The 12821-nt window shown below is 38.7% G+C and overlaps 1 protein-coding gene across 1 annotated transcript; it reads left to right on the forward strand.

The window, feature by feature from the left end:
- The first annotated feature begins 287 nt into the window (after positions 1–287).
- Positions 288–12496, forward strand: slc2a11a (solute carrier family 2 member 11a). Its single transcript, XM_028447328.1, has 12 exons — positions 288–485; positions 2401–2499; positions 2792–2952; positions 4836–4960; positions 5362–5491; positions 5563–5711; positions 7357–7544; positions 8070–8180; positions 9497–9598; positions 10582–10657; positions 10863–10990; positions 12278–12496. The coding sequence occupies exons 1-12, from the start codon at positions 474–476 to the stop codon at positions 12494–12496; spliced, it is 1500 nt and encodes a 499-aa protein (XP_028303129.1). The 5' UTR covers positions 288–473.
- The last annotated feature ends 325 nt before the right edge of the window (positions 12497–12821 follow it).

Consider the following 12821-nt stretch of genomic DNA (forward strand, 5'->3'; position numbering starts at 1 on the left):
AAATAAATAAATTCACAAAACATTGGCAATGTTTGGAGTTGAGTGAAGGGAATGAACTAAATGATGGATGGTGAAGCTGTCAAACACAGTGACTAGTTCATTCTATTCATTTTAATGAAGTTATCCCTTTATAACAGCTATATCTTACTCCTGGTTGGATTTTGATACATCACCCTCACTGCGCATGCGCAAGTGTTTTTAATTGTCACTGACGCTCTATTAGCTCCTGTAGAGCGTCGCTCCGGCGTCACCTGGACGCTTGTGTTTGTGTGTTTGGCCTTTTGCGCTTTAACCAGCTGATTGCATAAGTGCAACCAATGAGAAAAGTCCTTAATGAGCTGCACGCGCCTGCTCGGGCTTGTGCTGCTGTTGGTTCACATTATTATAGGTTGGACTGAGCTCAGATCTGCATCAACTGCATCAAGTTACCATTGACATCTGCACATCTGCGTCAACCTCTCCATTGACCAACAATGTCAGAGAAGGTAAAAAAGGAAGAAGAAAAAAAAAAGATTTACTGCTTTTTATATCAATAATCTGAATTTAGATTTTGATGTAGCCTATTATATGTGCTAGAGAGGAAAAGTTTGAATTTTTTGTCATAATATATGAAATTTGAAAAAAGAAAAAAAAATAGTTAGGATTGTAATGTTTAAAACACAGGTTTTCCAAATCTTTGAATCCAGAGATAGGCAACTTTTATTACAGCAGGAGCCAGGAAAAAATGGGATTGTCTGATATGAGGGCCACAATGTCAACTTTTATCTCAGCATTTAGAATAATGATCATTCTGACCATTAAAATAAATTAGAGTGACAAATTAGAGTGAAAATGCCAGTTTGAACAGGTGGGTTTTAAGTTTAAATTTGAAGGAGATGGAGTCTGACTGTTTTATGTGTGGGGGGAGGGAGTTCCAAAGTCTGGGTGCTGAGCAGCTGAAGGCTCGGGTACCCATGGTATTGAGGTGTGGTGTGGGGATGGTTGCAGTCTGGCAGAGGTTGAGCGGAGGGAGCGTGAGGGGCTGTAGCCATGGAGGACATTGCAGAGGTAAGTGGGGGCTAGATGGTGAAGAGCTTTGTATGTAAGGAGGATGTATTTGTAGTGGATGTGGTACTGTACAGGGTGCCAGTGGAGTTTGATCAGAATCAGAATCAGAAACAACTTTATTGACCAAGTAATGAGAACAGCGGTGATGTGGTCAGATGAGTTGGTGCCGGTGATGATCCAATCGGCTGAGTTCTGGAGGATTTGCAGTCTGTTAATGAGTTTGGCGCGGAGTCCAGTAAGGATGGTAACGTTTCGGAGGTGGAAGAAGGGAGTTGTTTCTAATGTGAGGTGCAAATGACAGGGTGCTGTCCACAATGACACCAAGGCTCTAGGCTTGGGGGGAGAAGGGTACAGGGAATCTGTTGATGATGATAGGTGGGGCTGGGGTGTGTTGTGATTTGGTGAAGGTGGATTTGGAGCCGATGAGCAGGGCCTCGATTTTACTGTCGTTGAGCTTCAGGAAGTTCCTGCTCATCCAGCTCCGGATGTTGTCCAAGCAGGTGATGAGGGAGGTGGGAAGGGGGGCGGTGGTGGGTTTAGAGGAGATGCAGTCCTGTGTGTCATCTGCATAACAGTGAAAGTGGATCCCATGATGACGGAGGATTGTGCCCAGGGGAAGGAGGTAGATCTTGAAGAGTAATGGACCCAAGACTGACCCCTGGGGGACACCCAGTGAAATACCCAGACTTATGGTCCCTTATTTGCACGATTTGTTGGAGGTCAGTGATTCCAATGCCAGCCAGGCGGTCCAGGACTATTGTGTGGGAGACAGTGTCAAATGCTGCGCTGAGGTTTCTGGATTTTTTTTTGTGTGTTTTAGTTGTTTTGCCATCCTTTTGTGTATTTTGCTGTCCTTTTGTGTGTTTTGTTTTTCAATCAATTTGTGCATTTGCCACACAAAATTAGACTGGGCCACCATATGTCCATGTCTGGTCTAAACTGTAAACAAATGATGCATATAAACAACATAACGTCTGCTCTGTTTATACACAACATTTGAAAGTCTTTCAATTCAGGTTTGATTGCGTAATATTATATTAACTGTAACATACATTTATCCATTTTTGCTTTGAAACATCATATTTGCAAACACCCTGCTTTAAGAGTGGATTTAACACAAGTGGTTTAAAAGAAGACTGGATTTGAACTGTAAAAGGATGAAGAGTAATACCACCCATAATGTAAATATGTTTATATGGCGCTTTGTAAAATCTGTTTGCCTACAATGGGAATTACAGATAGAGAAAAGGGCAAAAGCAACATATTTTTTTCTAATAGACAAAAGGTATTTCATCATTTCATCCAACCATCCATCCCGTCACCTTTGCTGTCTTTTTGTGTCTGTCGTTACAGAGCAGCCCTCTGACCCTGTTGCTAATGGTTACCTCTGCAGCCATTGGAGGCACTCTCCAGTATGGCTACAACCTGGCCATAATGAATGCTCCCACCATTGTACGTTTGTGCATCTGTGTGCAATCTTTTCAGTTTATGACCAAAGTCAAACACATCTCATTATCATCTATGGGTCAACAGTTACTGCTTATATTGTATATATAAGCCTGTTTCCATGATAATAAAGTTGTAGTTATTATGTACTCCATGCATATCGTATTTTAAAAAGCACAAGACATTGTGATATTTTAGTAATATTTTTGGCACAGGTTCTTGCTGTCAGTTTAAACTTTGTCTTATTATCTTTGGTCAGCACGCTACAATCTTAATGGTGGACTTTTCTGCTCCACAGTTTATTCAAACTTTTATCAATGAGACTTTCCTTGAGCGTTGGGATCACCAGTTGGAGGACTACCAGGTGACACTGCTCTGGACAATTATTGTCTCCATCTTCTCGTTGGGGGGGTTAGCGGGGGCTCTTATTGCAGGGCCCATGACCATAAGCTTTGGAAGGTAATGTGACAAGCACATGTGGAAATGCAAACCTGCAAAGAATAAATGATCAATGAACAGTGTTTATTCAAATCAGTGAATGATTGCAAGTAAAAATGTGAATTGCAAATCACTTTAAATGTTGATCATTCTGTGTAGAAGTTCCTTAATACACCTTGTGGTGCCCCTGGACACATCATCAGTGATGTATCCTTGGATCACAAGGGATTTCGGGTCTTTCAATAATCAGACCCCCTCCCCCAGGGGACCCAGCTGGGGTTGATCAGGCCCCAGCTTGTGCCCAGGTAGCGCTACCCTACCTGCCACTCCTCTGCCTTCCTGAGCCACAGCTGCCTAGACACCACTTCTGCTGTGTCATTAGCCATCTTGATGGTCTTTTGCTGGCTTGCCCCTGAGATACCCAGCATTTTGTAGGCCAGAGAGACTGGCCCGCAAATCCTCTGCATCCCACTTTGATGGGTTGGTATCTTACCCGCCAACCATTGCTCCGGCAGTCCTCCACTAGCTCAGAGTACTTTGCCCTCTTTCTCTCATTGACTTCCTCCCAAGGCAGAGTAAGCTCCAGGAGAACTATCTGCTTGGAGGCTACTGAGGTGAGAACAATATTTGACCTTATAGTAGTCTTGGCAACCCCTTGTGGGAACTTTAGTTGCTTCCCCAGGTCAACTTTCAGCTCCCAATCATGCGCCGTTGCCAACATGCCAGGGAAGGTGTTTGGGGGCAGCTGCTGCAGCCTTCTCCCCAGTTTTGACAAAAGATAACCCTAACGCAAATGGAATTTCCAATGACCTTCAGGACCTGGTCATGTCACCAGCAGTAGCGCCCTTAGCCCATGGTTTTTGGGCAGCAGCTGAGGATATGCTCCATTGTTTCTCTCCTCTGGCAGAGGGGGCAAGTCAGTGTCTCTTCCTTCCCCCAAATGCAGAGGTTTGATGGGCTCGGCAGCACGTTGTAAACAGCGTGGATCAAGAATTTTATCCAGTGAGGCTTAGCTTTCCACAGCACAATCCATGTAACCAAAGTTCCCTGTTGCCAGATTCCCACCATCTGGGTGGCCCGCTCCTCCACGAGGATCAGAAGCCTCCTCTCTCTCCCCTGTGCCTTGTCATAGCGAGATGTTCTACCGCTACCTAGGCCAGCTCTTCCCTGTGCTGCTTTACCCACCAGTACCCTTTGCCGTAGCCTTGACTTTGCGCTGTTCACAGCCACAGCAGCTCGATCCCAGCCTGGGCAACCTTTGGCTCACTGGACTCCCAGTTTTAGAGCAGCTCCCTGCACAGAGCCACCATGAACTCCTTGCTTAGACTGCTGATGGGGAGCTTTGGCTTGTTGCTTTGCCCGTATAGAGCAATGCTGCTCAGGCTTCGCGAGTGAATGCCCTCTTTGAATATTGCAATTTAATTTTACTATTGGTTGAGATTAGTTTTGGATCAGTGACATCACTAACTGTGACATCAAGCCTCTTATAAAAGATAGGAGGAGGGACTGGTTTCATCTTCTGGGCAGTAATGCTCTTTGCCGACAGAAGAAGAAGTTAGCATTGATTGACAGCTCCATGTGGAACTTTGCAGCGCTGTGGGGGCGGGGCTGCTGTGACTGGGCGTGTCTTAACTACTCTAGGAGCCACTCCCACAATCAAGGCACTTTTTGAAATTCCCTGTTGTGGCAAGTCTGCAAAAACCTGGAGGTGTACTTACACTTTAAGAAAAGAGGCTTGCTATTGGCTAAAAAAGGTGTCAATCTGCATTGTGCCAAGCTAATTTGATGCATCCTCAGCGCAACCTATCCATGGATTTTTTTCATGAATGTAGTAAATTTCTTAGAAAAGGACTGTTGTTAAGCTAAATTAGGCATCAAATTTTGTCTTTGTTTTCCTTTCCAAGGAAGAAATGTCTCTTGCTGAATAATGTGTTTCTTATGAGTGGTGCTCTCCTGGCTCTGACAAGCAGAGTCGCCAAGTCATTTGAGATGATCATCCTCTCCCGTGTCCTGGTTGGAATAAACGCAGGTGTGTGTTACGTTTTCTAAATCAGCTAAACCATGAAAAGCGCGACACTATCCTTGTTATTGTTAATATTATACTGGTTTTACTATAATCGTCCTAAATGTTCCAATTGTTCTTATTAGTAGACCCATGATGCTTTGCAGGCCATACAAGATGGTGCCACCATGGCTCTTGAATGGTATCAGAATCAGAAAAAACTTCAATTATCCCTGTGGGGCAATTAGAAAGGCAAAGAGTAGCATATTAAGAAAATTGGTCCATGTAAGACATTTATCTCAGCAAAATAACCTTGAGTAAGAACAATTGAAACACTGTAGGCCAGACTTGTAAAATCATTGGAGGTTCTCTTTAATCGTGCTAATAAAGTTGAAAAGGTTTCATGTGTTTGTTTGTGTGCGTTCCAGGAATCAGCATGAATGTGCAACCCATGTACTTTGGAGAGAGTGCTCCAAAGCACCTTCGAGGAGCCATCTCCTTGTCATCAGCTGTGTTCACGGCTTTTGGGGTTGTGTTGGGACAGGTGGTCGGACTCCGGTAAGTGGCCTATTTATTAAAGAAGATATGGAAAGTAACTAAAATTACATCTTGTAATTCTGTATTTAAAGAGAGATTTTGGGCAGTGAGTCATGTTGGCAGTACCTCCTGGCCAGTAATGCTGTTCCTGGCTTCATTCAGCTTGTGACACTGCCTTGGTTTCCAGAGAGTCCCAGGTACCTGCTCATCGACAGAGGAGACAAGGAGGCCTGTATTAACGGTGTGTGTGCGTGTGTGTGTGTGAGAGAGAGAGACAGAGATAAAAAATAACCAAACTCCATCTTGAGATCTTTGTATTTTATATATTATACTGGATGCTCTGCCTGCTTCCTTATCTAGAACCATACGCCCATCTCTTTATTAATGTTTGGATTGATGATATAATAAATTCATTATTTAATAAACATCTCATCATCATGCTGAATTATGAAAATAGTTTCTGTGATGAAAATCTGTCCAGTCAGAATTTCCAGTTTTGCAAGTGTGACTGCAAAGAGTGATTGTGAGGCAAAGTTTACAACTATTAAATATACTACTGTATATAAATAATAATAAATTAATGTTGCACAATATATTGCGTTATGACAGCAAACATTGTTGTGTTGAGCAGATTACTGTTCAGGCCACCTGACCAATCAATACAAATTAAACAGCATATTTATGTGGTTTTTTTTTTTCTCTATTTCACACGAGATTCCTAGTCCAATAAATGTTTTATAAACTACTGAGTGATGGTTGGCTACCCGTCAACCATTCGCATAACTGCAAGTCCTACGACTTTGACTTAGTAATGCCTCTAAATTACTGGCCACAGCTTATGATAGCAGTGTATTTTATTCTCATATCCTAATTTTATTTTCAAGCTTATTTAGACAGGTACGTTTTATTTTTCTCAGACCAGTTAAAGGACTCATTTTTGGGCTTCCTAGTGGCTCATGGGGCCCTATTTAAGGCTTAGTCCACCTATAGACAGAAATGCCTTTATTTCAAAGATTGAAAGGCTGTTTGTAATATGTGTGGTAACAAGTTGTATTGTTATTTTTTATTATCAGCAAAAAAAAAATAAATAAAAAAAAAAATAAATAAATAAAAAAAAAAAAAAAAAAAAAAAAAAAAAATATATATATATATATATATATATATATATATATATATATTTAAATGTGTGACTGTTTTTTGGTGTTTTTAAATGTTAATTAAAAAAAAATAAAAAATGAAAAAAAGGATAAAAACACAATACACAACAGTGACAATCAAAAACCAAACAGAAAATACCATAAAAACCTAAATATATCGGAATTCACTCAAAACATTTTTCATTATTTTTATATAGGAGGGTTTCAACCTTTTAAATAATACACAAAAAAGAATACACGCTGAAAGGATATGGAAGGATCTGGTCCATGAAAGGATTGGGCACTGACAGATAGGCTAATGCTATTGCTAGGTTAATTTTAAGTTAATGCTAATGCTAGTCCAATGCTATTCCTAGGTGAATGCTAGGCTAATGTTATGCTAATGCTATGTTATTGCCATACTAATGATATGCTAATGCTAATGCTAGCTAATGCAGTGCGACATGGGCCAGCACCTGCATGCTCACTTGCATTTTCTTCGGGAAAGAAAAAATAAAGGAAATGCAGATATTCTAGTTGTTTTTGCATAAGTCAGTCAATAATAAATATTAATTATGCATTTTAGCAAGTATAACATCTGTGTGTGTGTGTGTGTGTGTGTGTGTGTGTGTGTGTGTGTGTAAATGCTCAAAGCTGGTAAGATTCTTCATTCGTCTCCTTAAAAACAAGTCAAAAACATTATTTGAAACATATATATATATATATATTTTTTTTTTTTAATGTGATCAGCATTGAGACGTCTGCGAGGCTGCGAGGTGCAGAACAGCGAGCTTGACGAGATCCTTCAAGAGCAGGCTGCGACGAAGGGTATGAAGCCAAAGCAACCCTGGGAGCTTTTCAGCGACCGCTCCGTCCGGTGGCAGCTCATATCCATCATAATTATCAGCAGTGCCATGCAGCTCTGTGGCAACGACGCGGTAAAGACAACCCTAGTCCCACGCTCTGATGACAATAGAGTCTGTATCATACTGTGTAATATTCATGCTGCTTTGTCCCTGAGTATATTGTAGTGCTATGTAATTGATAAGACTCATTGTAACTGATCCAGGTGTACAAAAACAGTTTCGGCTGCAGTTTTCCGTTGTTGAGTGTTGAGAGTTAATTAGAAATTTGAGCTAAACCGTTGCCAGTATTCATCTTGACGGGGGTTTCATTACTATCTTGTTGGTGCCATAAATTATGGATGTAAACAATGTCAATGGAGGCGACCGGCATTGAGCTGCATGTCATTCAATCAATCAATCATTGTTTTCATATGAATCTAAAGAAGTATAAAGGCCAAATGTTAAACTCCATGATTGTTGAAAAAAAAGGCTCAAATTTAAAATGTTTTTACCACGTGGGAAATGCGTCTTAACATAATCACTGTATGTACAAGTTGTGCTTTAAGCTCCTTACTCACAGACTTTGCAGCTTTCTTACTCTCTCTGTTTCTCCATCAGATTTACCTTTATGCATCATATGTGTTTAAAGAGGCTGGGATATCAAGCGACACAATCCAGTATGTCACTATAGGCACTGGGACCTGTGAGTTCACGGCCTGCATAATGTGTGTAAGTATTCAGAGTTATGTAACCAGCTAAAGGCAGTGTATGGTTGTTCGCCTGCTTAAAGCTTTAATGCAGACTGACAAAACCCTAAAGATTATTTGACGTCTAATGACTTGATCACATTTTAAAAGTTGAAATCTAAACGTTTTTGCCTAAATATACAAACATTTCTCATTCTAAACTTTGTCCGGAATGAACGATTAGAAAGTGACTTCTTAAACCACTTTATTTAGACTGGTATTTTAGTACTGCTATTTATTATGGGACCTTTTATCCATGTAAATACTGGGGGGGGGGAATTACAAATAAAACGGATCTGAATCACAATGAACTTACTGTAATTACTCCAAACATTAACATAGGCCTCTTGGCTCTACTTGGTTTTTATAACATTTTAAGTTGTTAAAAATGTTTGAAGTATCTTTTTTATTTAAAGCAAAATAGTCAGCCACTCCGAGTATATAGATGGAACATTGTTTAACCCTCCTATTTTCATCGTGGTCAATTTGACCCCATCCAATGTTTATCATTCAAAGAATGTTAGTTGACTTTATTATTATTTGTGGCGTCATATGTCATTTGAAGCACTTTTCCTAATTTGATGGATACATTTGCTCAATGCATATTGCATGCATTGGTATTCCTCTGGGGTCAATTTGACCCCAAGCTGCTTATTTACTTTATAGTGAATAACCCCAAATATGTTACAGAAAATGACATAAAAATAAGTAAATAAATATGTTCATGGGAAAAAAAAAGAGAGAGTCACCAACATCAATCACCCCAAATTAGAAAAAAAATTGGATTCAAGATTTTCGAGATACATTACTAACTCTATAAGTGAAAGTTTGACCTGATGGTGGCGCTGCTGCTAAGATCATATTATCGCCACAACCAACAGGGTTCATACTCTTGTGATCATAATTTTTTATTGTTATTTACAAGATTTGGATTCTAATTTAAAAGTTTGGCCGGATGGTGGCGCTAGAGAACAGGTCAAGGTTTCATTATCAAGGGGTTATTTATGTATTCAACAAATGACACAAAAACTTGGTCAACAATTTTCTGAAAATCATTTTCTGGAGCCAAATAATCCCTGGGGCCAGATTGACCCCAAGGGTAAAATGTGTGTAATAGTTAAGGATAATAGGAGGGTTAATTGGGAGGATAATTATAAAGTAGCCCTCTGCAAAATGCCAGCTCTGTAATTGGCCCAAACAGTTTCAGATCATAAATTATAAATTTCACAAGTTCCCCATTTTCTTCTTTAAAGCTCTTCACGTCTGAGTTTTATCACCACTAATCATTTTCTCTTTCAGAACCTTCTGATTGAGCGTAAAGGTCGGAGGCTCATGCTGATGGGAGGCTTTGTTTCCATGGCCTTTTGGGCTGTTGTCTTCACGGTGGCTTTGTCACTGGAGGTGATCACCTGATTTAGTGGGTTTTTTCTTACCATGATGGACTTACTGGTGCAGGACTAAATATGGAAAAATACAATCCTTAAATTATTTGGTATAAAACATCTCTTGAGGAATGCTGAGAACCTAAAGATCCAACGATGACGCTAGCTTTTGGTTGATGTTAGCTATGATGTAATGTTTTAGGTGATTATGCAAAGTCACATGAAGCACATTCCATTGCACCAACTTAGCCTTTACAAAACATGAACAGCCAGTAATGTCATGTTGGCGTTAGGGGTGTGCATTAATCATCATTAATACGATATGATTCCCGATTTGCATGTCACAATACTATATATCCCGATATATCGGATACTAAACTATACGATATACATTGCGATATATCACGATATCAATGATTATAAATATCACCTTTAAAAATACACAATGGCACGAAATACAATTTATTTTTTCTCAAACTTGCAAGATCAAGTAAATGTTAACTAACTGTAATTCAAGTACCAATATCAAAAACAAGTGGTATGTTTATTTATCTTAGTTTTACTTTTGTTTCTACAACGTATTCTGATTCTGTTAAGTTCTTCAATTTTTTTTTGTATGTTTTATGAAAATAAACTTCCAAGATAAAATGCATTGAGGAGTGAAATAGTTCAACAAGGTCTGATGTGGTTCACTGACACCTAGCGACCCACATATGTTCATGTGCTATGCATATGTTAGTGCAATTAAATTATTTTTTTGTTAAAAAACATGATTAAAAACATCGATTTGGACTTTTTTTTTATCGATTCGATAATCGTCCTGTGAAATATTGCTTAGTTGGCAGTGTTGATAATTAACCAATTATAAGAAGAAAGGCCTGGAAAGAATGTCTTGCTTCTAATTTAGGGTTTTCTAAGATGTATGTGAATGTTTAAATGTACATGTGATGATATTTTCTCCTGATAATGGTGCGATTTCTTATTCTCTGCACCTACAAACAGCACCTGATAAGCTGGATGCCGTACCTGAGCATGGCCTGCATCTTTACCTACATTCTCAGCTTTGGCATGGGACCTGGTGAGTAGAACAATGAGATTTCACATGCGACACTAAATATCTTTATCTAGTAATACCAAATAGAGAGAGTGAAAAACACTGTTCCTGCACACTTGCCAGGGAGCACATGTGACTTTTGTTCTGCAACCTTGTACACATTCATTTTAAAAATCATTATTTTACATACAATGACGTTTTCAACGATCCACATGCTTCTTTTTCTCAGCTGGAGTGACGGGATTGCTTCCAACAGAAATTTTTAATCAGGCAGCTCGGCCGGCCGCCTACATGATCGCAGGTTCCCTGATGTGGCTCAATCTATTCATCGTTGGAATGCTCTTCCCATTTCTAGTGGTTCGTTTTTCCACCAATCATCTGTTCCTCTCTTAAAAAGCACTATGCAACATCCAACTAAATGTTCTGCCATTTCAAAGGGTAGTTGACTAAATCAATTAAGGATAAAATGAGATTTCGGTTTATAAAACTAAAACTGAAAGTCAATAAAATTGCTTTTTGTCACTTTTTCATAGCCGACATATTTTAAACATTTAGCACACTTTCCTCACATTTGGCTCAAATTTTCTTTTATTTCTGACAGAAATTTATATAAAACAGCATGTTCTATATCATTGTTAAAAAATATGTACACATGAAAAATAAATAAAAATATAAATATGAATGTTAAATGTAAATCTAAATGTTGAATCTAAATCTAAATGTTAAATGTAAATCTAAATGTTTAGATTTACATTTAGATTTAACATTTACATTTAGATTTAACATTTACATTTAGATTTAACATTTACATTTAGATTTAACATTTACATTTAGATTTTTTTTATGGTTACACATTTTTAACAATGATATAGAACATGCTGTTTTACATGAATTTGTCTCAAATGAAAGAAAAATGAGCTAAATGTGTGGAAAGTGAGCTAAATGTTCAAACATGTTGGTTATGAAACAGTGAACGAGTTTTTACTTTCGGCACCCCATATAAAGGATTGTACTGAAAAGAATAAGTCTGAACTTCCTGTCAAAACAATGACAGTAATTAAATAACATCTTCAAATGATCCTTTAATATACATTTTAGATGGTCACCACATTAAAATAGTATTATTTGAACATTTAACCCAACGTTTTGGTATACTGCCCATCTTTATTTGTCCATAAACATTTTCCCACTAACAGACTTTTACCAATTGTTGGATTCTTCATTGTTGTGTTTCCACAAAGCAGAGCTGGTATGAACCATTACTCTCTGCAGGATCTTCTAGAAAATTAAACCATGACTTAAATAATAGATGGTTAATTCAAAAGTGCTATTCCTTGCAGAAAAGGAAACTTAATATTTAGCTGTAAATAAAGTTATAATGATCATGTGACTCAGGTCTGCAAACAGTTTACGTAAAAGTGAAACATTATTGCCCCCTTGCGGCCAGAACGTGAACTACAAAGGATGAGTGCTGTATCATTTTTTTCATCAACTTCTTTCTGAAACATTAAATCTGAAATTTAACATATTTTAAGATATCAAGTATTTTATTGATTTGAATTCTTTGCGTTCTGCATTTCCACAAAAACCCTTATTGATACCTGTATCAGGTTCTGAATATTTCTTTATTTGCTGTCTTTGCAGAGTGAGTTGAGGCAGTACTGCTTTGTGCCTTTTGTAGTGGTCTGCCTGCTGTCTGCTCTCTACGTTGGTCTGTTCCTGCCTGAGACTAAAGGAAAGTCTCTGTCACTCATCACACAGGAATTCCACAAGCTCAACTTTAAAGTCCACGACAGAGACGGTGATGCTCAGACTGGGGCTCAGTATCAGCTGGGTGAAGTGTGTCATTCCACGTCATTGTAGAGCACAGTGTCTGTTCTGAGATGCTGCGGCTCATTTTTTGTATTCTAAACACAGATCTCCTCTCACTTCTTTACCTTGAGTGTCCCTGTTTAGCCTTTATAAGTGCAGAAGGAACTGAAAAAGTATTCTTGCACTTCTTCACAAGTTAACATTTATGCCTTTGTGTTTGTTTTTTCAACCTATTTCAACTTTTTCAACCAATTTCAACTTTTTTCACCAAATTGCTAATATTAAGCTATTGCTAGGTTGTTGCTATTGCTAGGTGAATGATAAAGCTATGCTACTGCTATCGCTAGGCTAGTGCTAACACTAGACTAATGCTAAC

The sequence above is a fragment of the Gouania willdenowi genome, chromosome 5 (assembly GCF_900634775.1).
Source record: "Gouania willdenowi chromosome 5, fGouWil2.1, whole genome shotgun sequence".
In the NCBI taxonomy this organism is placed as follows: Eukaryota; Metazoa; Chordata; class Actinopteri; order Blenniiformes; family Gobiesocidae; genus Gouania; species Gouania willdenowi.